This window comes from Callospermophilus lateralis, chromosome 18, assembly GCF_048772815.1.
Source record: "Callospermophilus lateralis isolate mCalLat2 chromosome 18, mCalLat2.hap1, whole genome shotgun sequence".
In the NCBI taxonomy this organism is placed as follows: Eukaryota; Metazoa; Chordata; class Mammalia; order Rodentia; family Sciuridae; genus Callospermophilus; species Callospermophilus lateralis.
In genome coordinates, this window is record NC_135322.1 from 2,246,003 (window position 1) to 2,268,895 (window position 22,893).

At 58.5% G+C, this 22,893-nt stretch overlaps 4 protein-coding genes across 4 annotated transcripts; 2 read left to right on the forward strand and 2 right to left on the reverse strand.

Moving 5' to 3' along the window:
- Positions 1–1,644: 1,644 nt before the first annotated feature.
- On the reverse strand, positions 1,645–4,263 carry Rpl28 (ribosomal protein L28). Its single transcript, XM_076839068.2, has 5 exons — positions 4,176–4,263; positions 3,737–3,825; positions 3,518–3,641; positions 1,956–2,074; positions 1,645–1,775 (listed from the first exon to the last, which is right to left on the reverse strand). Exons 2-5 carry the CDS (start codon positions 3,815–3,817, stop codon positions 1,686–1,688), a joined length of 414 nt encoding a protein of 137 aa, XP_076695183.1. The 5' UTR covers positions 3,818–3,825; positions 4,176–4,263; the 3' UTR covers positions 1,645–1,685.
- A 1,599-nt stretch (positions 4,264–5,862) lies between these two features.
- Positions 5,863–9,409, forward strand: Tmem238 (transmembrane protein 238). Its single transcript, XM_076839069.1, has 2 exons — positions 5,863–6,457; positions 9,293–9,409. Exon 1 carries the CDS (start codon positions 5,929–5,931, stop codon positions 6,448–6,450), a length of 522 nt encoding a protein of 173 aa, XP_076695184.1. The 5' UTR covers positions 5,863–5,928; the 3' UTR covers positions 6,451–6,457; positions 9,293–9,409.
- A 788-nt stretch (positions 9,410–10,197) lies between these two features.
- On the reverse strand, positions 10,198–11,238 carry Tmem190 (transmembrane protein 190). The gene is made up of 5 exons (XM_076839226.1): positions 11,181–11,238; positions 11,056–11,091; positions 10,652–10,777; positions 10,488–10,572; positions 10,198–10,405 (listed from the first exon to the last, which is right to left on the reverse strand). The coding sequence occupies exons 1-5, from the start codon at positions 11,236–11,238 to the stop codon at positions 10,198–10,200; spliced, it is 513 nt and encodes a 170-aa protein (XP_076695341.1).
- Positions 11,239–15,650: 4,412 nt separating this feature from the next.
- Positions 15,651–18,778, forward strand: Il11 (interleukin 11). The gene is made up of 5 exons (XM_076839456.1): positions 15,651–15,657; positions 16,769–16,941; positions 17,121–17,207; positions 17,294–17,455; positions 18,608–18,778. The coding sequence occupies exons 1-5, from the start codon at positions 15,651–15,653 to the stop codon at positions 18,776–18,778; spliced, it is 600 nt and encodes a 199-aa protein (XP_076695571.1).
- The last annotated feature ends 4,115 nt before the right edge of the window (positions 18,779–22,893 follow it).

The following is a 22,893-nucleotide window of genomic DNA, read 5'->3' on the forward strand; positions in this document are numbered from 1 at the left end:
AACACTGACTGCACCTTAATGCTGAACTGAAGCAAGGGTCTGGGGAGGGCTTTCAAGTTTCATTGGTGTGGAGAGGCCTCACTAGAAGGTCATGTGGCAGAATGAGCCAGTGAGCCACATGCACAGACCAGTGTCAGAGGTGAGGTAAGCCAAGAGGTGGGCCTCCACAGGCGGGAAGGATGGGAGGTTTAAGCAAGTTTAAGCCACCCAACTCAGACAACATTCCTCTTGATCTGGATTAGAGATCTGAGTGGGAAAAGGCAGGGTGTGGCAGCAAGGGTCCAGGAAGACAGAAGGGTTGTTGAGAATCCAGCAGGGTTTTTGAACTGGGTAAGGCTGAAGTAGAAGTTGGGTTGAGCTCTGGAGGTGGATAGTCAGGACTGCAGCCCTCAAAGGCACATCACAGCCCAAGGACCCCCTTTGTCTGTGGCCAGGGATCTGGGATGTTAGATTCTTGGCTCATGACTGGCACACAGGAAGCATGGCAAGATCAACATGGGTAACATTTTCCCCATTTAGACCTACTCCATTGGTACTGTGGGGCTGACACCTGCCTCACAAGGTGACTGGGGGTACACAAGCACCTATGTAAACTTGTGTCTGTGTGCAAATGATCCCTGACTTCAAGGAGTCAACTTTTGATCTTTTTGACTTTAAGATGGTACAAGTGGCATGCACTCAGTACAAACTGTACTTTGAATTTTGTTTTCCTGTGTTGGCAACATGCAGTATAACGACTCGGCAGGCTGGGCAGCCACTCAGACGTAATATTACAGTATTCTGCTATACTGCTGAGCTGTGTCACTGGGTAGACACACCTGGACATAATCAAAAGTGGAAACAAGGTTCTGCTTCTCAAAGTACATGTTCTAGTATACAGACCATTGATAATTACTAAGCACTTAACTACCTACAGCCCCTGTCCTCAGCTCTTTGGATTCATTAACCCACTTCATTCTGGCAAGGAAGCAGAGCTGGAACAGCCCAGTCAGTGGCAGGACTCTGGCTGCCCATGTTCAGTGTGCACAGAGGTCCCGATGTCACAGGTTGTAACACTAGGAAGCAAACACAAAGAGCTGGGGAACCCAGGAGAAACTACATACTCAGTGAAGATCCCTTCAAAGGAGACACTAAGCTGAGACCTGACAAAGAGCCTCCCATTTGGGGTTGGGACCAGAAGAGATGTGGTATTTATGAGGCTGGCTGCTGGCCCCCCTACTGGGTAGGCCCCCCCTACCTCATGTAGCCTACTGGCCACATGAGGTAGCCCCCTGCAGCTCAGGCCCAGGACATGCAGGACTCTCTCATCAGAGGACTTCACTCCTGTGGGCCACCAGGTTCCAGGGTCCCAAACCCTACTGTGATACCAAGGATTTAGATTTGGGCTGAGAGCACCATCAGGACCCACAGCTCCTTGGCTGCTACCATTCCAGGCTGGAAGAAACCTCAGCCCCACTGGGCTCCAGCTGGGATTCTTTAAGCATTTCAGAAAGGAGTGTGTAGATAAGAGACAAGCAAGCCTTTTCTGGAAACAGTTGCCTGCCCACTTCCTGCATGTCCAGGCGCGGATTATCCCCTCAGAAAAACACTTGGACACTCAAGAGATTTAGTGAAGCTGCCTGAGTGACAACACAGAGCGCCAAAGAAAGTCAGCTGCGTCTTTATTGCTTTAGAAGGTTTGAGGCTCAAGAGCTCTTAGTGGGGCGCGTCCGCTTCCTCTTCACCATCACAGGCTTCTGGCTGCGCAGGATGGCACTGGCTCTGCGGATGGCAGCCTGAGGGCAAGGGCAGAGTGGGGTTCAGCTAACAGGCTCCGGTCACCCCAAATGCCTGCCTCGAAGGTCCACGTGGTGGGGGGGGGCGGGTGTCGCTGGGGTGTAGCTCAAAGGAAAGGTCCCTGACCTTCCCAGCCCATGCCTCCCCCCCCCTTACCCAGAGGCCCTCTGAACACTCACCATACGCAGGTCCGGGCGGTACTTGTTCTTGCGAATCATGTGCCTGATGCTGCTGAGGGTGGCCCGCGCATTCTTATTGATGGTGGTCCGGACATAATTAGTAGCTGGCTTTCGCTGGCCTGGTGAGGGAGTCTGTGGGTCAGTTCAACTGCCTAGGCCCTAGCGTGCCTCCCGGGTAAGAGGGTACAATCTCACCCCAAGAGTCAAAGCACCCTTGGCTGTGAGTCTGAGCAAACTACTGCCCAGCCATCCCCCCAGCCTCCTGGACCAGGCCAGCAGACAGCCTGCCTATCCAGGAGACACTCAGGCCAAGGGCCCTCAGGGAAAGTATACCGAACCCATCTTCACAGTGGTCTAAAATACAGAGGCAACAGGATAAGGACTCTCAAGGCCCCATGTAGCAGAGCTAACTGTTCCTAAGCTAGACCCCATAACCACAATATTCCAGTGTTCCAGGACCCAGGCTATGCAGGCTGGAACAATCTTGAAGGAGCAAGAGTGTTCAGCATGGTAGGACCCAGATGCCAAGAAAAGTCAAACGCAAAGCAAGCCTGGGCTTCGTTATCTGGCATCAAAAAGATCTTCAAAATTCTTCCATGCTCTTCCAATACCGTTCTTGTGAAAATGTCCTTTTCTTGTATCATGAAGCAGCCATCCATCAGGACATAGTTAGAACTAACAAGCCTAGCCAGAATGATGCTCCTGAAACTGGGACATAAACAGCTTCCCCAAGACACCAGGCTGTCACCATGAGGATTTTTAGCCCCCAAAAGGCACTCATGTGTTCAACAATTCAAGAGAGGAATCAAAAGTTCTTAGGATGTATGGCTCCAGAATGGTCCTCAGGAGAACTCTTAAGTCCACTAGGGAAATCAACTAACTAGTGACTCCTTGGGCTGTGATGCTCCTGAGAAGAGACACTATCTCCCTCCAGGATGGGTAGGAGTCACTGAGGTCACCAGGCATTGAACCAGAACAGAAGCCAGTCCCACTGAGAACCCAAGGAAAACTCATTATCTTAAAAACCCCAGGTGGAGGTGGGTATCCCACAGCAGATCCCTGCCTCCCTTGACCTCCCACAAGTACTCTGGGGAAAACAAAACAAAACAAGCCTATCTGCCTGAGAGCACAGTTTAGCAGGGTGGGCTCTTCAGGACCCCTTCTCTTTAGCTCAGCCAGCAGAACTCTGGGGTAGATGTCAAACTGCTACTTGGACCCAGCGTATCATCTCTACAGGGAAAGAAGAGACAGTTCCTTATTTGTCTCAATTTTCACATCAGTGAGACCAAGACATCACCCCACCTGAATTGTCTTGAGGACATCTGAAAATGTCACACAACTGCACAACCCAGCAACTGAACCGTCTCAACAACCCTCTGAAGCTCGGGTTCTGTTAGTTTCTCTTTACAGGTAAAGAAACAAGATGTGACCTAGCCAGCTAAGATGGGGCAGAGGGAAGGGGCTTCCAGGCATGCTCCATTTCCCGGCAGAACCCGTCCGCTGGCCCGAGGGAAGCACCCTAGTTCCAGCCCGGGAAGGGGCCCCTATCCGACGACGCTCACCGGATCTGCGCTTCATGACCACCACTACTCCTTTGCCATCGGCCGCGGGCTCCACGCCCACAGTCTTGCGGTGAATCAGCCCGTTGTAGCGGAAGGAGTTGCGGGCCTTCAGGTTATTGGGCTCCTGGGAAAGGTGCAGGGAATGTCAGTGCCGCCAGAGACACGCGGAGGCGGCGCCCCCAAGCCTCCCGCGGTGGCCAGCCGCCCCGGCCCACTCACGGTGCTGTATGTCTGCTTATTCCTCTTGATCAGGAAGCTGGAGCAGTTCCGCACGACCATCCACTGCAGGTGCGCGGACATGGTGCAGGCTGCGGAGAAAGCGGGCACGAGCGAGGCGTCAGCCCGAGCAGCAGGCCGGCGCTGGCGCACCGCGCCTCGTCGGCACAGGGACCCTGACCCACGTGCCCACGGGGCAGGCAGACGCCTCCGTCGGGCGGGGCTGATGACCCAAGGAGGCGGACCGAACGCGGAGGACGCGACTGTAGGGACCGGGGAGGGGAAGAACGTGACTCCACAACTACGGGCGACAGGCGTGGGGACCGCCAAAGACCCCAGGTGCAAAGAGGGGCCAGGCCGGGCAGCTCACACCCAGCGGCGAGCGAGAAATGGCGGCCGCGCCGGGGGGGGGGGGGGGGCGGGAAGGAGAGCGCACGCTAACCTCCTCTTGCTACGACGACCGGAGACGGAAAGAGGCACGCTTGGGGCGGAGCCACGCCTTTAATACCGCATACGCATTTCCGCTTCCCCTCCGAGCGCGTACCTGAAGTCGCTGGCCTCCGCTTCCTCCCTGCTTTCGGCCCCGCCTCCGAGGTGGCTCCGGGGCTTTCGGCTATTTCCGCCAACAGTCGCGTACCTCTCGGGAGCCTTCGGAAATCCTCGGCTAAAGAGGAGGAGACGTGTTCTCGACCGTGGAAAGCCTCGGTTCCGTGGTCGCTCGGAAATTTTCGGAACTCTACGGTGGATTCCGAGTGGATCCAATTCGAGAAACCTCGAGGCCTATTTCTCAAAGACATCTGTCCAGTATTGCTCACCCAGCGCTTGGCACTGTGTGCGGCACATAGTGGGCAATAAATAAACTCTTGTGAATTTGAAAGAGTGTGTGATTTAAACATAACCCTGGCGTCTTCGGATTCTTCCGCTCTTCTTCGTAGGACCTTGACTATTCCCGATGGGGACACTGAGCCTCGCTCGGGCATTTTCGGAATGTCTGAAGGGTCAGCCAGCTGCTTTACCCCAGTCACCCAAGCATGGTTCCGATCTTTTTAGAAACACTCGGTTTCCATTCGGCAACGTTCGGAAGCCTTCGGTTAATCCTTTAGTCCCTCTCAGCAATTGTACCTCAATCTTCTTGAAATCTAAAATTGCTACCTGGAGTTTGGGGAGAACCTAGACATAACTGTCTCTCAGACTGCCACCCCAGGGGAGAGTGAATTTCCTCTAAGGACTAGTTTGTTTGAAGGAAGGGAGCTTTACCTGTGACTGTCTGGTTCCCTTTAGTATTCCAGAGCGGTTCGCCTAGGCTCTTGCTTGTGCCTCAATGCCTCCGCCCTGGTTACCCGCATTGGCTCCCTGGAAGCGCGTTTCCCTTGGACTGAGTCAGGCTGGGGAGCAGGAGCCCTGCCTGATGTGTGTCCTCAGCTTCCCTAGCTAGGCCTGGCCTTGGGGGAGCCCCTTAGGAGACACCTACTAAGGACACCAGGAGTGAAAGTGTCCGTGCCACCTTGACTCGGTTTCTCTGGGAGCTCCTTGAGGGCGGGGACCCTGTCAGGTCCACATCTGTGCCCTTGGCTTCATCCTTCACCGGTAATAAGCCCTGACCTTCGGGCTTGTCCTGCTATGTCCATTAGCACGCTCTAGGTCTGATGGATATCAGTCCCTCCAGTGAGGGAGTTCCATCTTTGCGCCTGGGGAAGTCTAGACAAAGGGACTCCGCGGTGTGGCTCAGTGTGTGCTAGCATGCATGAGGCCTGAGGGTTTGATCCCCAGCGCCAACAAAGGAAAGTGAGAGGAAGCCTCCCGTTTCCTCCCTTATGGACGTTCATTTTCTGCATCCCAGAGCTCCTTGGAGTCTGGGGGCCTTAACTGCTCTTGTTTCTGACCCCGGCAGTGTCCACCATGGGGATGTGGGCACTGAAGAGAACAACGCCCTGCTGCCTCCATCGTGGCACCCTGAAGTTCCACCAGGAATTTGCCTGGCGCTCCCTGACGTATGACCAGCCATATCCGCAAAAGCACAGGCCCCTGAGGGTCGGGCTGCACAGGCCCTCAGTCAGGCCCGGGCCGCCGCGCCCGGCTCAGCTCAGGTGACCCAGCGGGCCCCGGGTACACCTGGCTCGGGCCCCAGACCCCGCCCCGGGCGGCCGCACCCCGGATCGCTCTCTCCCAGAGCGCGCGGCTAGCAGGGCAAGGCCATGGCGGCGGTGCCGGCGGCGTGCGCCTCGCCGGGGGCCCCGCCGGTGACAGGAGCCGCAACGGCGCCCGCCCCTGCGGCCGGCCTGGGCCGCTGCCGCATGGCGCTGCTGCTGGCCGTGGCGCTGGACGTGGCGGGCATGGCGGCGCTGTTGACCGGCGTATTCGCGCAACTGCAGGTGCGCGGCCGCGACTTCGGCGACCTACTCATCTACTCGGGCGCGCTGCTCGTCTTCCTGAGCCTGCTCGGCTGGATCCTCTGGTACACCGGCAACATCGAGATCTCGCGCCAGGAGCTCGAGCGCGACTACGGCCTGCGGCCCTCGGCACTCGCCCGCCTGGCGCGCAAGCTGTCCCGCCGCTGGTCGGCGCCCGCTGCCGGCCCGCGCGCAGCGCCTGGCTCCCTCGGAGCGCGCCGAGCCGCCCGCGCGCCCGGGCCTCCCGCCGCCGGCGCCCGCCGCGTGCGCTTGCAGCTCGCCACGCTCGAGGCCGGGCCGGGGGCGGCAGGCACTGGCAACGAGTGAGCCCCAGGTGAGCGGAGTCCGGCGGAGACGTGGAGGTGGAAACAGATCAGGAGAGATGGCGACCGCGAGGGGCGAGGGAGACAGGAACCGCAGGAGTCGGAGACTGGAGGGGACTGAGGCAGGGTGACAGAAGCCAGAGGGACGGAGACTCGGAGACCGCCGGCGTAGGTGCAGACTGGGCGCGCACGAATGATCCCCGCAACTGGACATGAGTCCGGAGGTGGGGTGGTCAAGGTTAGGCAGCACTCGGAAATACCACCCTCAAGCCGACCCCATTTAATCCTCTCAGGGGATTGGGTGCCTGAGATTATTGTTATTATCCCCCTTCTACAGGGGGTAAACTGAGGTCAGTAAAGCTGCCACCTTTGCCCAAGATCTTACGACACACAGGTGGAGGAGCTCGGATTTTCCTGACAAGTAGTCCTATGAGAAGGACCAACGGAGGCAGGAGGAGTGGAACCGCCCTTGTTCCCTCCCCTTTCTCCTTTACCTTCTACCTTATGTAAGGTTCGGTACTATGCCTGGCCTCAGGCATCCCTGGAATGTCAGAACATATCCCACACGGATGAGGAAGAATTACTACTGTATGCCCTTTCCTAAACACACCAGCTTGCCTGTCGGCCTCTGCTCCAGGACCTGCCGTGGATCCCTCTTGCCCTCTGGTTAAGCCCAGGCCATTTTCTTGCCTTCTCTGCAGTTATAATATTCCTCAGCCCACAGCCAGGCTCTCCCTCACCAAGTGACCTCTGTGCATCCCCTCTATATGGGGAGTGTCCTTGCTGTCTTCCCTCTACCCAGAAAACTCCTAGCTCATCCTTTAAGCGCCAGCCCCCCTTCTCTGCCCTCCTCGGAGTCTTCCCTTTGTCTGAGTTTCCAGTTCTGCTTGGATGACTGTGCTTTGTGTGTTGGCACTGTCTCTCCCACTGCCAGGGACTCTTTAAGGGTAAGGCCTGGGTCTTGGTGTCTCTGTTCCTAACATTGCCAGGCAAAAAGTCTGAACCCTGTAAATGTTGGGGCTGGGTAGGTAGGTGGGTCAATAAGTAGATGGGTGAATGCATGAGTTGGTTGATGGATGGGTGTATGGATTGGTTGTTTAGTGGGCAGATGTGGGTGGGTAGATGAATGAGTGGATGAGTGGTTTAGCTGGATGGGTAGATGGGTGAATGGGTGTGTGGGTGGATGGTTTGAGCTGATGGGTGGTGGATGGATGAATGAGTGGATGGGTTTGCTGATGGGTGGATGAGTGACTACATGTTCCACATGGGAGTCCCATAAAAGATGTGAACCCAGAGAGATTCTCTCTGATGAGTTAATTTTTCTCATGCATCCAGATTGATACTAGTTATAAACTATTTGTGAGAATTGAGAAAATGGTCATTCACCATATCCTATGCTCTGAGTTCAAATGAGTAAACTAGTTTGAGAAAGAATAGAGCCAAAAGCCTTGCTTCTCACTCAAGAGAGCCCACACTCTTACCTAAATAATCTGTGATTAGGGCTGGGATTGTGGCTCAGTGGTAGAGCACTTGCCTCACACGTGTGAGGTTCTGGGTTCAATCCTCAGCACCGCATAAAAATAAATACCTACAACTTCTCTCTCTCTCTCTCTCTCTCTCTCTCTCATACACACACACACACACACACACACACACACACACATATTTAAAAAAAAAAAACTGTCAAAAAAAAAAAAGGAAAGGGAAAAAGGAAGGCTAGAGCCAGGCACAGTACAGTGGTGCGCACCTGCAACCCCAGCTACTCAGGAGGCTGAAGCAGGAGGATCACAAGCTCAAGGCCAGTCTGTGCAACTTAGTGAGACCCTGTCTCAAATTTTAAGAAAATCAAAAGGCTGGGGCATGTAGTCAAATGCTTGTCTAACAGGCATAAGACCCTGGGTTCAATCCCTAGCACCGAAAAATAAAATCTAAAAGGAGGAACAACTATATGTGTAAGTAGGGGAAACATGAGCCACTGCAAAATTTGGCATATCATGCAAAACTAACTGTCTATAGTTAAAATGAGCTTTGAAAGTCCTTGACATTGCCCACAAGGCCACCCCAGCCAGTGGATCTGCACTGCTGGAACTGCCCACCAGAGCCTTAGACCTTGCTGCCTGAGCCAGGCCCCTCTCAGGAGGAAAGGGAGGCATTCAAACAAGGGCTCCTCCTTCCCTGGGAGGGTGAGGTGCAGCCAGCACATGGAGAGTTGTTTGTTTGGGGGTCCCCTTGCCCTAGTACTGAGGATTGAGCCCAGGAATACTGTGCCACTGAGCTACATCCCCAGCCCTTTTTATTTTTTTGGTTATGAGACAGGGTCTCTCTAAGTTGCTGGCCTTGAACATGCCATCGCTCTGCCCCAGCCTCCCCAGTTGCTGGGATCATAGGTGTGTGCCACGCCATCGCATCTCCAGCCCAAACTTGAATTTTGACAAAGGACATGCTCTACCTCTATAGCACCCCTATCCCTCTGAGGCCAAAATGAGAAGGGCAGAGCCACCCTCCCGCCGTTATTTCCCCCCCCTCTATCTCTGCTTTCTTCACCTCTGCTTCTGTCTCCAGGTCCTTTTCTGGTCTCTGCACCTCTATCACTCTCCTCTGCCTCTCCCTGGTCCTATGAATTCCAGTGAGCTGAAGGCACACATAGTCGCACATGCATGCACACCCTGGGGTCTGCTGCAGATGGGAGGGATGCAGGAAGGGAGACACAAATGAGTAAGAATGTGCGCCAGTGTGTGAGGGGCTGGCTCCCTGCGTCCACCCCTGCCACTGGTGGGGGGCCCAGGACATTGGGATGGAGAGGAGGCAATCTTGAGCAGTCACTAACCCCACCTTCCCTCCTACAGATGACCTCACCAGTCAGGACCTGACTGAGAAGTGCAGCTGCCCCTCCACCGGCCGACCACCAGTACACCCATCTGTCCCCCAGTGTCCTCACTTGGATAAACAGCTCTACCTTACAATACCACTTGCCTGTTTGGGAGAGGGACTGTGCTGGAGTGGGATGGAAGCCCCTGAGAATCGGGAAGCTCAAAGGCATCAGAGGGCAACGGTGAAGGAAAGGACCTCAAGCCCAGACCCTTGCCTCCGCCTGGCACCCCAAGGCGGCCTGGGTCCTCTCAGAAGCAGACACAGGCACCTTGGGTTTTCCAGCTGTGTACTGGGTGAAACACGCAAGGCAGACGGTACAGGCCTGGAACCCGGCTAGGGGTCAGGCCAGCTGTGCAGGAGTCTCCCACGGCCGCACACTTCTACAGGAATTTTCACCAGCCAGTGGGGAGCCTGGGAGCCAAAGCTGTCCACTGGGGAAAGCCATGCCCAGCTCAGCCATGGGGGCAAGCAGCACACAGGGCTGGAGGGAGCACTGGCCAGTCCCTCTACTACAGCAGGACAGCTGAGGACATATTTCCATGGCTGTGTGCGTCCTACCCCACGTCCTGCTTGGGTGGCCCGAAGCCCCCACTCATCCCAGCTCCACCTCAGGTCCACTGCAGCCCCCTACGCCTGTGCCCCCTCAGCCTAGGGCCACTAAGCTCAGATCTGCCCCACTTCCCCAGAATACTGTCACTCCAGACCCCCTTCAGCACACCCCTCTGCTCACGGCACCCAGTCTCAGGTCTGACCCTCAGTCTCCCTCAAGCACATGCACCCTACCCCAGGTTCACACTGAGTCACCTGTTCCCGCAGCCCCCAGAAATGAGACACACACCTATATGCCATATCTATATTGAAGGGTCCCCTGGGGAGGCCCCTAGTCTCCCCCCTCCTCTGTTTCCTCGCCCCCTTCCGTCGCTTCCCCTTCTGTCTCCCCGCCCTCCCCAGGGGTTTGCATGCTGCCTGCAGATGACTTCTTCTCGTTTGATGCTCGGTCCTTGGACAGCAGCGAAACTGTCCTCGACAGGTCGCATTTGCCCTTCAGAAACGGTGGGAGGTGCAGCATGTCCCGGCGCTTGGCCCACCTGGAGAGGAGGGGACGTGCTCAGTCTGGCCACCAGCCTGTGCTTTGAGGGGCAGGTGTCCACCTGAGCCCCACCTACTCACCAGAACAGGCAGATGACAAGGATCAGGAAGAGCAGGCCACCACAGGTCCAGCCCAGTGCCCACATGTGCTTCCTGCGCATGTTCTCTGCATAAAACAGGGAGGTTGATGTCTCTGGGCTCCACCACCAGCCCCATGTCCCAGCACCCTCCTCCTGGCCACTCACCATCCGGACGCTGGTGGTAGCAGACACCATCTCGGTAGCAGCATCGAAGGCGCAGACAGAGGTTGGGGTTTTCGATGGCCGCCTGACCTCCACAGCTCTCCCTATCCCACACATCTCCCTCACAGCCTGGGGAACCATACCAGGCACAAGCTCAGAAAGCTGGCCTCAGGCTAGACAGGGCCCAGCCAGGATGGGCACTGTCTGCCCAGTGTTGGGGTACAGGACCAGGGCCCAGCCTCCTCCTCCAGACCCAGGGTCCAGGCCTTCCTCCCTGAGACCCAGGGTCCAGGTGCCCTCCTCCCTCAGCCCAAGGAGTCTGGACCCCAGCCTCCGCCCTTTTAGACCCCAAGCTCTAATTTGGACTCCCTCTCCCTTGGGGTGTCAGGATTTCAGTTCCGGCTCACTCCATGGATAGAAGAATCCCTGGATTCCATTCCCATCTGTGAGAGAAAAGGGTGGTGTCGGGGGCCTGTATGGAGGCCAGGGTGGCCGGCTCCTCAGCCCCTGACCGCCTCATGAGCCCCCTCACCTACTGAGCCCTGCATCAGCAGGAAAAGGCCCAACGCTGGGATCCCTGAGCCCACCATGTTACCTCCCAGAGCCCTGGGGCCTCTGTGGGGAATGGCCTGGAAGGTCATCACCAAGCAACGGCCAGCCCCGCCCTGCTGCCCCAAGCCCAGGGTTCTGAGTTCTGTTGCTAGGGAGTCCCCTCAGCCAGGGCTTGGCAGGGAGAGTCCACTGGCCTTGTCATGTCTGGGCAAGAGGGACTCCATTGGCACCCAGGAGGCAGAGGCCGGTGTGTGGGCACCTCTGGACCTTAGAGAAGCCCCTTAGGAACTCCAGAGGGAAGGGGAAGGCGGGCAGGCGCCTAGGGCTGGCTACCTCCCTCTCATCAGCCCACCCAGTACGGAAGGGAGGGTCCGAGGCCTCCTCGCTGTGGAACCCTTCCTCCCTGACCTTGCCGGGGAAGGCAGCCTCTGGTGGCCCAGGCTCAGGAAACCTCGTGGCTAGGGAGTCTGTCCCCTTAGCAACCAGAGGGAGGGGCCACGGGCACAGGGGAGGAGGGTCTCACTGAGCCCCATTGTTAGGGAAGGTTTCCGCAGCAACCAGGAGACTGGACCCAGCCTGAGACACTGGAGGCTGGAGCCCTAGCCGGGAGGACCCTAGAGGGCTCTCCAGCTCCAGCCAGAGCTGGCCTTCTCTAGGAACCTGTGGCCAGGCATGGGGCTATCCAGGCCCTGAAGACATGGGGGCTTGAGGGGCTCAGCGGCTGTTGGGTGCCTCAAGAGCAAGGGGCCCATGTCCACCTGAGACTCGGTTTCCCCACCTGTAAAAGGAGAATGTCCACTGGAGACTCTCAAGTGCCATTGCTGTTTTTCCTGTCCACAATGATTGTCAAGGGGCCAGGTTTCCCACGAGGGGAAGCCAGATTAGGGACTTGGTAGGGACCATGACCCCTAGTCTATCCTGTCTCCGTGACCACTCAGCACAGTGCGGAGGGAACCTCAGTGACTTCTGGTGTTCTGGCTTTGGCCCAGAGCTCCTGGATCTGAGGAGGAGGGCTGGGGTCTGGAGTTCTGGTCAGCGGGATGGAGGAGGTCCGGGGTCCAAACTCCTGGGTCTGAGGAAATAGGGCAGGGGTCTGCACTCCTAGACAAAGGGAGGAGGGCTAGGGTTTGTACTCTTGGTTAGACGGAGGAGGGCTGGGACCTGGACTCCTGGGTCTGAGGGAGGAAGGCTAGGGTCTGGACCCCTGGTCAGAGGGAGGAGGGCTGGGCCCTGGACTCCCAGTCAGGAGGAGGAGGGCTGGGGCCTGGAGTCCTGGTCAGAGGGAGGAGGGCTGGACCTGGAGTCCTGGTCAGAGGGAGGAGGGCTGGGGCCTGGACTCCTGGTCAGAGGGTGGAGGGGTCCAACTCCAGATCCCATTTCCCAAAAAGCCGCGGGGCTGACTCCTTGTCATACCCATGTCTCCTGTAAACATCCTCCTGGGTGCTGAGTGGGCCCTTGCTGCCTCCGTCAGAGATGACACAGGTCAGAGGGGCTCGGCAGGGGGCCGGGGGTGGGGGTCAGAGGGGTTGTGGGGCTGAGGCCTGGCAGCTGCTGACCATTTCCTGTGTCAACACCATCTGGACCCACTTCCCAATTCCCGGGATTCCTCAGGGATCAAGGAGGGGGTGGGGGGCGGGGCTGACTGGCCCTGGACCGCGGCTTGGACTGGGGGGCCCAGTTGTCACGGCCCTCACCGCTAATGACAGGTTTGGGCTGCCTCTGTGGCTGGCCTGCCCCGTCACCCCCAGAGGCCAGACAGGACCCCCCAGGGACAGACAGACACACACAGCCTGGGAGCTGCAGTCATCACACGCAGCCAGCGGGACCTCACCCAGGGCCAGCACAGCAAGGACCCCCAGCCCACCCCACAGAGCAGAGGCACCTCCCCCAAGTCTGTGAGCACCTGGGGGCTTCTCTGCCTGCTCCCCAGTCTGTTCCAGACCCCGCCACGCTGGTCTCCCCGGCACCCATCTCTTCCTGTGTCTGGGTCTTACTCTGGCCTTGGAGGCCCCATCTCTATTTGTACTTGCTTTGTCATTTGTCATTCTTGGGGTTCCCCAGGCTGCCTCTAAGTCAGTCTGGTCTCTTGCTACTGTTTCCATAGAAGTAGCCCAAGGTGTCCCCACCCTGCCCCAGGAAGTCCCAAGCACAAGGCCACCCTCCTGCAGATACCTTGAGGGGGTCAAGTCTGATGCTACACCCCCAAGGGTGAGGACCAAGGCAGGACTAGAAACTGATGCCAGCCGGGGACCCCTCATTTGACCCAGATTTGTGACCTTCTCCACAGAGTGCAGAAGGGCCCCAAATATCCCTCCACCTATCTTCAAACAAGGGTTTAGGGCTTGGACTGGGTCTGAGGGAGGAGGCTGGGGGTCTGGACCCCTGTGTCTGAGAAGAGGGGGCTGGGGTGTGATTCCTGGATCCCCGTGGGTGGAAGGGCTGGCATTCCCAGATCCCTTGTGTTGCTCCAGGGCTGGCCCCAGGCCCAGTCCCCCATCCCCTCAGGCCAGTCCATCCCCCAGGCTGGTGGCCTGAGTCACCTTGGCTGGCCCTGCCGGTCTGGGGGGGGGGCTACGTCAGCTCTCCCCTCACTGACGCAGCTTTGGGCCCCCCACGCTGACTCAGCCGGAAACAGGCCCCCTGAGGGGCGGAGACCCAATGGTCAGAGGCGCGGGTCCCAGTGGGAGCCAGGGCTGGGCAGGGCCCCTGGGGGGCCGTTGAAGGGGTGGCCATGACAGACCTAGAAAGGCAGAGAAAAAACTCACCTGAGGAGATGAGGTCATGTCCCACTGTGGGGGGCTGTGACCTCATCTCCTGAGAGACCTGAGCAGTCCCCCCGTGGGGTGGATGGGGAGGGGAGCCTCAGCTTTCATCCAAGCCCCAAGTCCTCCCCGCAGTGCAGCGTAGTCTGGGGCCAGCATGGGGGTCTGCAGAGATGTTGGGAAGTCCTTACCCCTGTGCTCAGTCGGACCCCATCTTTCCTTGCCAACTCCATTCTGGGGAGGAGACTCCGGGGAATCTGGGTTGACGTCTCTGTCTCTCCCTTTTGGGGTCGTGAATCCTGGGCCACCCTGCCCCCCCACCCCATTTCTCTGGTGTCACCAACTGCATTGCTATGTTCCCCAGGCTGTGTGTCCCTCTCCTGCCTGGACACCTGTCTTGTCCCCATCTCTGTGTGACATCCTTCAGTTCTCCAGCACCTTGGCCCTGCTCTAGGGTGTCCCTGTCCCCCTCGCTCCCTTTCACCCACTCACCACTGTCTGTTGGGCTCATGTCTGTCTCTCTGGACTGTTAGTGAAATGGAGCAATGGCAGTAGCGGAGGTTGACATTGGTCCAGTGCTACTTTGTGCTTTATGTGGGTGGATGAGCTCACATTATCTCTGTGTGCTCAAGGGTGGAGGTGACCTCCTTACCCCTGCTTCACACAGGAAGAAACTGAGGCACAGAGAGCCCGCCTCTGCACCACACCTGGCTCCGTCTCTGGTCTTTTCTAGACCAGTGTCTCCCTGCCTTTGTCATGTCCCCTTGCTGAGTCCCCCATCTCCACACCCTCTTCTACTCTCTGTCTCCTTGGCTCTGGGTCGCTGCCTGCCCAGTGTCCCGCACTCTCTCTCCTGCAGCCGCCTCCTGTCTGGTCCTCTTTCCCCTGGGCTCTCTGGGAACAGGGACAGAGGACTGAGGGTCCCTGCAGTTGTCTTGCCTTTCACACTCTCCTCTGCCTCATGGATGATTCCCTCAGGCTCTGGGCGCTCGTTCCTGGTGTCCCCTCATTCCTGGTGTCTGCTGCATCACAGTTTCCCAGTCTGCTCCCGCCAGCCTCCATTCCCGCCCTGACCTCTCCATCTCCCGGTATGTCTCTCTCCTCTGTCTCCATCTCTGTCCTGGTCCCCCATCTCTCTCTCCCCGTCCCTGACTTTCCTCAGCTCCATCTCCCCAGGCCTGTGGCTTGCCTCTCCTACCCTTCCTGGTCCAGCCAGACCCCCACCCACAGCGGGCCCCAGCTCTTGAGCCACATGTGTCTGCCCTGGCGGTGGAGGTGGAGGGAGGGGACGCCAATGACCTCACCAGCCCCTCTCCGACCACCCCCCCCTTCACTTTTCAACTTTTCCAACTTTTTCTTCCGTGCCCTCCTCCGAGCAAGGCGGTGTGAGCCCTGCTAGGCAGCCGGCTCGTCTGAATGGAAAAGGCAGGAGGGAGGGTGAGTCAGGATGTGTCAGGCCGCCCTCCCCAGCCGCCTGCCCCCCGCCCGCCCGCCCCGGCCCCCTATATAACCCCCCAGGCGCACACACTCCCTCACTGCCGCGGCCCCTGCTGCTCACACGCACATGCCTCCCCACCCCAGGCCGCAGCCCAGCTGACCCCCGGGGCTCCCCCGGCAGCGGACAGGGAAGGGTTAAAGGCCCCGGGCTCCCTGCCCCCTGCCTTGGGGAACCCCTGGCCTGTGGGGACATGAACTGTAAGTTGGTTCCAGTTCATGGGATGAGGGGACAGGGAGGGAGGGAGGCACCACCGGCGAGGGAGGGACAGAGGACAGAGGAGAGAGAGAGTCAGAGACGGAGAAAAAGAATATTCAGAGAAAGTAGGAGCCAAGAGGAGAGATGAGCAGAGAGACAGATGAAAGGGCAAATCAGACAGCAGAGAGGGACAGGCCAGACAGGGACAGAGGGACAGATGCTGGGAGGTGATCCCAAAGAGCCCGGGGACCCCGACAGAGGCTCAGCGAGGGAAACTGAGGCAGAGAGTCCTAGAACATGAGAGTAATCCTGGGAGCACGGGTCCCAGGCAGGGGAACAGAGACAGACAGAAGTGTGGAAAGAAGCTCGGAGAGACAGACTCGGCTGCAGGACAGACGCACGGACAGACCGCCGGCCGGGAAGGGGCGGGAGGATGGACCTCGGCCAGAGGGGACCAGGGGGCGGGCTGGGGGTGTGATAAGGGAGCGCAGCGGGCCGGGGGGCGCTGATTGGCTGGCGATCGCGGGAGTGGGCGGGGCAGCTGGGGGATGGGCAGCCGGCGAGCGCGCGGCCGGAGCCCCCGCGCCCCGAGCGCCCGTCTCTGGCTGTGCGCACCGCTCTGTACCTCGCCGCCCAGGTGCGCCCGAGTCCCGCCCGGCGCTGCGGCCCAGACTTCTGCGCCCACTCTGGCGGGCCTAGCTGGGGACCTCGGAGCCCTCCCGAGGAAGGGGTCGGTGCGTCCGGGTCTCAGCGCGAGCCCCTGGCTCCTTCCCCTGCTCCCAGCCCGCTGGGCTCCCGGGCCGGGGAGGGGGCAGGTTCTGGCCTGTGCCTCCCCCTCATGCCCCGCCCCGGGGCCCAGATTCCGGCGTCCGGGGGCGGACGGGAGACGCCCGGCCCGTCTACCCGCCCCGGGCCGCGTCTGCTCCGACGGGCGGGGCAGCCAGAGTCGGGGAGGGAGAGGGAAGCCCGCCTGGGCCCTGCGAACTGCCCCCGGGCGCTCCACCCAGAGACTCACGACCTCAGCCCCTCCTTGCGAGAACCGGGAGTGCGGAGCCCAGCCTTCCCCTCGGACCCGGGGTCCAGCTTGAGCCTTCTGTGCCCTCCTGCCTTCAGGTGTTTGCCACCTGGTCCTGGTGGTGCTGAGCCTCCGGTTAGATAGAGCTGTTGCCCCTGGGCCACCTCCTGGTCCCCCTCGAGTTCCCCCAGACCCTCGAGCAGACCTGGACAGTGCGGTGCTCCTGACACGCTCCCTCCTGGCGGACACTCGGCAGCTGGCCGCACAGCTGGTAGGAGCCTGGAGGGAATGGGCTGGAGCAGTGACAGATATGAGAGTCTTGCTGGGGGCGGGGGTGTGTGTCTTCCAGCATGCCACCTGGAGAGCTTCTAGGCACCCAGCATGGCGGGGACGAGAGTTTGGGACCAGAGGTGGGGAATAGGAAGCTGCTCAAAGCCTCTTTCCCACCAGAGAGACAAATTCCCTGCAGAAGGAGACCACAACCTGGAGTCCCTGCCCACCTTGGCCATGAGTGCAGGGGCACTGGGAGCGCTGCAGGTAAGAACTGGGGTTTGGGGGTCAGGGGTTTGGGGGCTGCACAGGCATGTACCAGCTGTGTCCTGATGCCCCAGCCTGCTTTCCAGCTGCCAGGCGTGCTGACTAGGCTTCGAGCTGATCTGCTCTCCTACCTGCGGCACGTGCAGTGGCTGCGCAGGGCTGGTGGCCCTTCCTTGAAGACCTTGGAACCCGAGCTGGGTGCTTTGCAGGCTCGGCTGGACCGGCTCCTGCGACGGCTGCAGCTCCTGGTATGCCTTAGCTCCCAGATTTTACACCACCCACCCCGATCCTTGAGATCCCTAGAACCTATAGCCCAAGACCTTGAATCCTGAGATACCAGGATCCCAGGCTGACCCTAGAAACCCAGACCCCAAACCTGATCTCTGCTCTGAGACCCTGACCCTGAGACACACAGTGTCCTGTGGCCTTGAGACCCCAGACCCCAAAATACTTCCCCCAAGCCCCAAACTCTCACCCCAAGACCCTGAGCCCCGTCATGTCCCCAGGGTCCCAGACCCTGAGACTGAGACTTCAGAGCCTGTGGTTTTGACCTGAAGTTAGACCTCGTACTCAGAGAACCCCAAGACCCAAGGTCCCCAGGATTGGGGGAGACTTGAGAATCTGAATCCTTACCCCCAGACTTGGACACCCTAGTCCCAAGGCAGTGACCCTCAAAGTCCCAGCCAGAGCTCCTAACCCTGAGCAACCCCAATCCAACCAGCCTGGAGACCAGATTTCAAGTACTGAGACCCCAGACCCTGAGCCTGGGACCCCAGATCTCTCTTCCATGGTCAAAAATATCCCAGTCTCAGATCTTGATTGTGTAAGACCATGAGACCTGACCTCCGAAGCCCCAAAGAGACTGGAAGACTTTGGGTCCCAGTTCCTGAACCTGACTCCTAAGACCTCAGACCTTTAATTCTAGCTCCTAGCTCTGAGATCCCAGATTTGAGACCCCAGCCCACCCATGAGTCCCGAATAATGAGTCCCTAAAAATAATAAACCTTGTTTTTAGAATGATGGTCCTAGAGACAATACATCTGAAACTATAGCCCTGAGATCCTGGGCCTGACCCCAGACTTGAGTGCACAGACCCTAGAGACCTAGCTCCAAAATTCCAGCCCTGACTACCCCAAGAGGCCCCAGCCCTCACTAGAAAGCATCAGGAGCCCAGCCCCAACTTTACAGACCTCACTCCCAGCCCTCAAAACGGGTCCTGGAGGCCGACCTTAAGATGACAACCTTTTGACATCAGTCTCAATTTTTTAGTTCCTGGAGATCTTCCTTCCCTAACCCCTCATCTCACACACCAGAGACTGCAAATATGCCCTAAATATCCCCTTTCCCCAGACCTCCACCACATTCCTTACCTTTTTCTCACCTCTGTCCCCTCCTGACAGATGTCCCGCCTGGCCCTGCCCCAGTCAGCCCCAGACCCACCAGCGCCTCCCCTAGCCCCACCTGCCTCAGCCTGGGGAGGCGTCAGGGCGGCTCACGCCATCCTAGGGGGGTTGCATCTGACTCTGGACTGGGCCGTTCGGGGGCTGCTGCTGCTGAAGACTCGGCTATGACCTGGGACCTAAAGCCACCATCGTCCTTAAAAGCCACATCTTATTTATTTATTTATTTCAGTACTTAGGGTGTGAGGGCAGGGATGACCCCTGTCATTACCCACCATAGTTAGATACAGTCCCTCCAGGAGACTTGGTGGGGGGCATGTGTGCCTTATTTATACTTATTTATTTAAGGAGTCGGGGGTGGGAGGCAGGTGGACTAAGGAGAAGGGAACCAGGATCCTGGATACTTGGATCTCTAAGAAATCTTTCCACCGTGTCTTCCTGGCGTCGGCCCCTCTGGGCCTGGGCAGGAGTGTATATTATTTATTAAACAATTACTTTTTATGTTATGGGGGGGGAGGGGGGGAAGGAAGCCTGGGTTTTTATACAAAAATGTGAGGAAACCTTTGTGAGACAATGGGGATTAAACTTGTCATACCTATGCACTTAGAGGTGGATTCTTAGAGGGTTGGGGGCCTGGATGCTGGGGTCCCTGGTGCAGGGGGAGGCGGAGGTCCTGAGTGGGCAGAGCAGGGGAGGGGAGACTGGTCAGCTACTCAGAGAACTCAAAGGAAACATGGGTCTGGGCCTTGTCTGGCGCCCAGCACTTCAAGGTGTTCAATAAATATTTAATGGAAGGTTCCAGAAGGTCACCCTGTGACTGACAGGACCTACATGGGGCAGAGCTGCAGGCTGGCGGCTGTTCATTTTGGCATTGCTTCCTATGACAAGTTGGAAATAATTTAGATGCCCAGCCGTGGGGAGATGTTTAACTAGAGCACGGCACCCACAGCATGGAGTGTCTCCTGGCCCACAGGAGGCTTCAGACCGGGCTGCTGAGACACCCAAAGATGCCCTGTGGCCTGAAACAGCAGGATGCAGAACCACTGAGGGTTTTGCATTTCTCTTTATCTACGGATTTTAAAAAATGCTAGAGGGAAATACACCGAGTGTTGACAGTGGCTGGCTAGGTGGAAGTGAGGGATGGGATGCGGGTGACTTTCATTGTTTGCTCTTGTCTGTATTTTCCAGAATTTCTACCATGACTGTATTTTGCATGACACATTTTAAAATAATAATAAACACTATTTTTAGAATGATGGAATGCCAGTCTTACCTTCCCACCCCCCCAAAAAAAAAATCTAAATAATGAAGACCATTGGTTGAGCCGTAGCCCTGGGCTGTGCTCTGCCTGTGGGCTCTTAGATGGTCCCCCTGGACCCTTGAACATGCCCCACCTGGTAGGTGAGGGAAATGGAGGTTTGTGGGGTGCATTCCTCGCAGTCACACAGCTAAGGGGATGAAACTGATGGTAGTCTGGTTGGACTCATTCCAAAGCTGGCTGGCATCCCACTCTGTACAGCTTGGTGACAGGGACTATTGACGTGGCTCACCCACTGTTAGACATGAGGAAACTGAGGCTCAGTGTGAGTTTGGGTCTTACACAGGGACTAGAGCAGGCCAGGGGCAGAGCGGGTAGGCCTCTCACTCCTTTGGTTAATGGTCCCCTTATAGCAGCCAGACACCCACCCCCAAGGGGCCCTGTTTTGTCACAGGTTTAGCTCTGGAGGGTGCAATGGGTCTGGACCCCACCCTGGGTCTGGGGTTTTGATTCACCCATCCCCACCCTGGAGACTCCAGGTCATACCCCTGGAGGACAGGGCTCCTGAAGAGTTCCCAGGAAGAGTCCCCTGTGTGTCTGTTGAGGTCACAAAGCCCTCCACCAAAGGCTCCTCCCCCAGCTTAGTGCTGTCCACCCCAGCAGGGCCATGGCCACAGCCCTGGGGAAGCTCCACTCTCTGTAACCACTGAGCTCCCACCACCCGTGAAGCCTAAGGGGCTGAGGCCAGTGGGCCAGGGTGGAACAGGGGTGTGCTGGGTCCTGGGTCTCAGATCCCTAATTCATACCTCACCCAATGCTCTGCAGGCATCATGAACCGGCTTTGGAACATCCGGCATCCCCAGCAGCACCAGACCCCTCAAAAGTGGGTCCCTATTCTGGGGGAGCTGCAGAAGACCCTCCAGAAGGGCGAGTACCTGCCCCTCCGCCCGCTGCCCATGTTCGAGAGTAACTTTGTCCAGGTCCCCTACTCCCTGTGCTCTGTGGGCTGAGGGGGAAGGAGGGTTGAGACCATTGGTGGGGGTTTAAGAGGGTCGGGGAGTAGGCTGGAAGGGGGCTCAGGCAGAGGGTGCTAGAGGCGTGTTGGGGAAAGTATCGGTTCCAGCCCCTCTCCCTGGCCACCCCAGGTAACAAATCGTGGGGGCCCCGTGTTCGTGCATCACAGAGCCAACCGGCTGACCATGGGCGTGGCTGCCTCCCTGCCAGGCCTGATGCTGCCCGACATCCTGCTGATTGCTCAGCCCGCAGAGGGCAAGAACGCCTCCGGCCTCGTTCTGACCAGGTGCCTTCCTGCCCCCATCCCTGCCACACCCTCCCCCACCTCCAGCTCTAGCTGGCTGTCTCTGCCTCCCCAGGATGATCCCACTAGACCTTGTGCACCTATACGTCCATGATCTGTCCTCCTGGCGCCTGAAACTGCGCCTGGTCACTGGCCGCTGCTACTACCTGGAACTAGACGCCCCCGATCATGAGGTGGGCTTCCTGTTCAACCGCTGGATCCGCCTCATCAACTTGCTTCGGGAGCCTGCCACCACCTGGGCCCCCAGGACCCTGCAAACACCCCCGCTGGACATGTCCTTGGCCACAGCGCCTGCTTCTACCTGGCACCTCCAGGTGGGGCCCTAACACGCAGATCTCAGGCAGAGAGCTCTAGGGAACCGCAGTCCCAACTCCATGAGGAGCTGGGACCTAGGGTCTAAAGTCCCACGGTCCCAGCAAAGGGGCTGGGGTCTGTACCACTGGGTCTGAGGGAGGAGGGGCTGGGGATGAGACTGCTGGCTGGGTGGGCAATGGAAGTGTAGAACCAGGGCCTGTGACCCCTCCTGACTGCCCCCTCCCTGTCCACAGGAGCAGGCCCACATCAGACAGACAGGTAAGCGGGCTCTGCCATCTGTTAGGCCCTTCTTGATGGGCCAGGTGCCTTCCCTGTGGAAGCGCCAACACTTGGACTGGGTCCCTGCTCTGCCCTGGGTGGGCCCTGCTTGTTCTCCTCAGGGCCTTGTCCCCATGTCCTGTCCTGACCCTCCTCTCTCCACCTCTCTTTCCAGCTCTCTCTCCAGGTGCAATCCCTGAGCCCACCTTTCCTTATAAGATGCTGGCCTCTCAGAAGAAGAAGAAGAAGACCAAGGTGAGCCCACTCGGCAGGCCAGTGGGCCGGGCACTGGGATGGGCTGCCCTTTCTCTGACTGTCTCTCTCCACCCACTTCTAGGCCCTCAAGCGAAGATTCAAGTCTCAGGCTGTGGGTGACTCCGTGCCCCTCGTCTGGTCCCAGCTGGATCACGCAGGCGATCAGAAGAAAGCCACAGAGAAGTGGGTGCAGGCTTGTTGCTGGTGGAGGGCAGCACATGGAGCAGGTCTTTGGCTCGGGTTCCACCAAAGTCCCACAATATTGCTTCTACAGGTCCCACCCAGATGTCCACCCTGACAAGTCCAACACCCAAGTCCACATTTCTGGTAGGAGCAACTCCCTTCCTCTGCTCCCTCCCACATGTGGGCCTGGCTCTGCTCCTCTACAAGGGCTTAGTCCACTTTCTCCCACCAGGAAAGGCCAGTATCACCATCCGCACCATCTTCAGCATCATTTCCAACACCATCAACCAGTCACAGTCCTCTAAGGCCAGCTATACTCCAGGGGACCCTGGGTCTGAGGGAGGAGGCTGGGGGGGTGGACCCCCGGGTCTGAAGGAGGAGGGCTGGGTCCTGGACCCCTGGGTCTGTGGGAGGAGGCTGGGCCTGGACCCTGGGTCTGAGGGAGGAGGCTGGGCCTGGACCCTGGGTCTGAGGGAGGAGGCTGGGCCTGGACCCCTGGGTCTGAGGGAGGAGGCTGGGCCTGGACCCTGGGTCTGAGGGAGGAGGCTGGGCCTGGACCCCTGGGTCTGAGGGAGGAGGCTGGGCCTGGACCCCTGGGTCTGAGGGAGGAGGCTGGGCCTGTGCCCTAGGTCTGAGGGAGGAGGCTGGGCCTGGACCCCTGGGTCTGAGGGAGGAGGCTGGGGGGTGGACCCCCAGGTC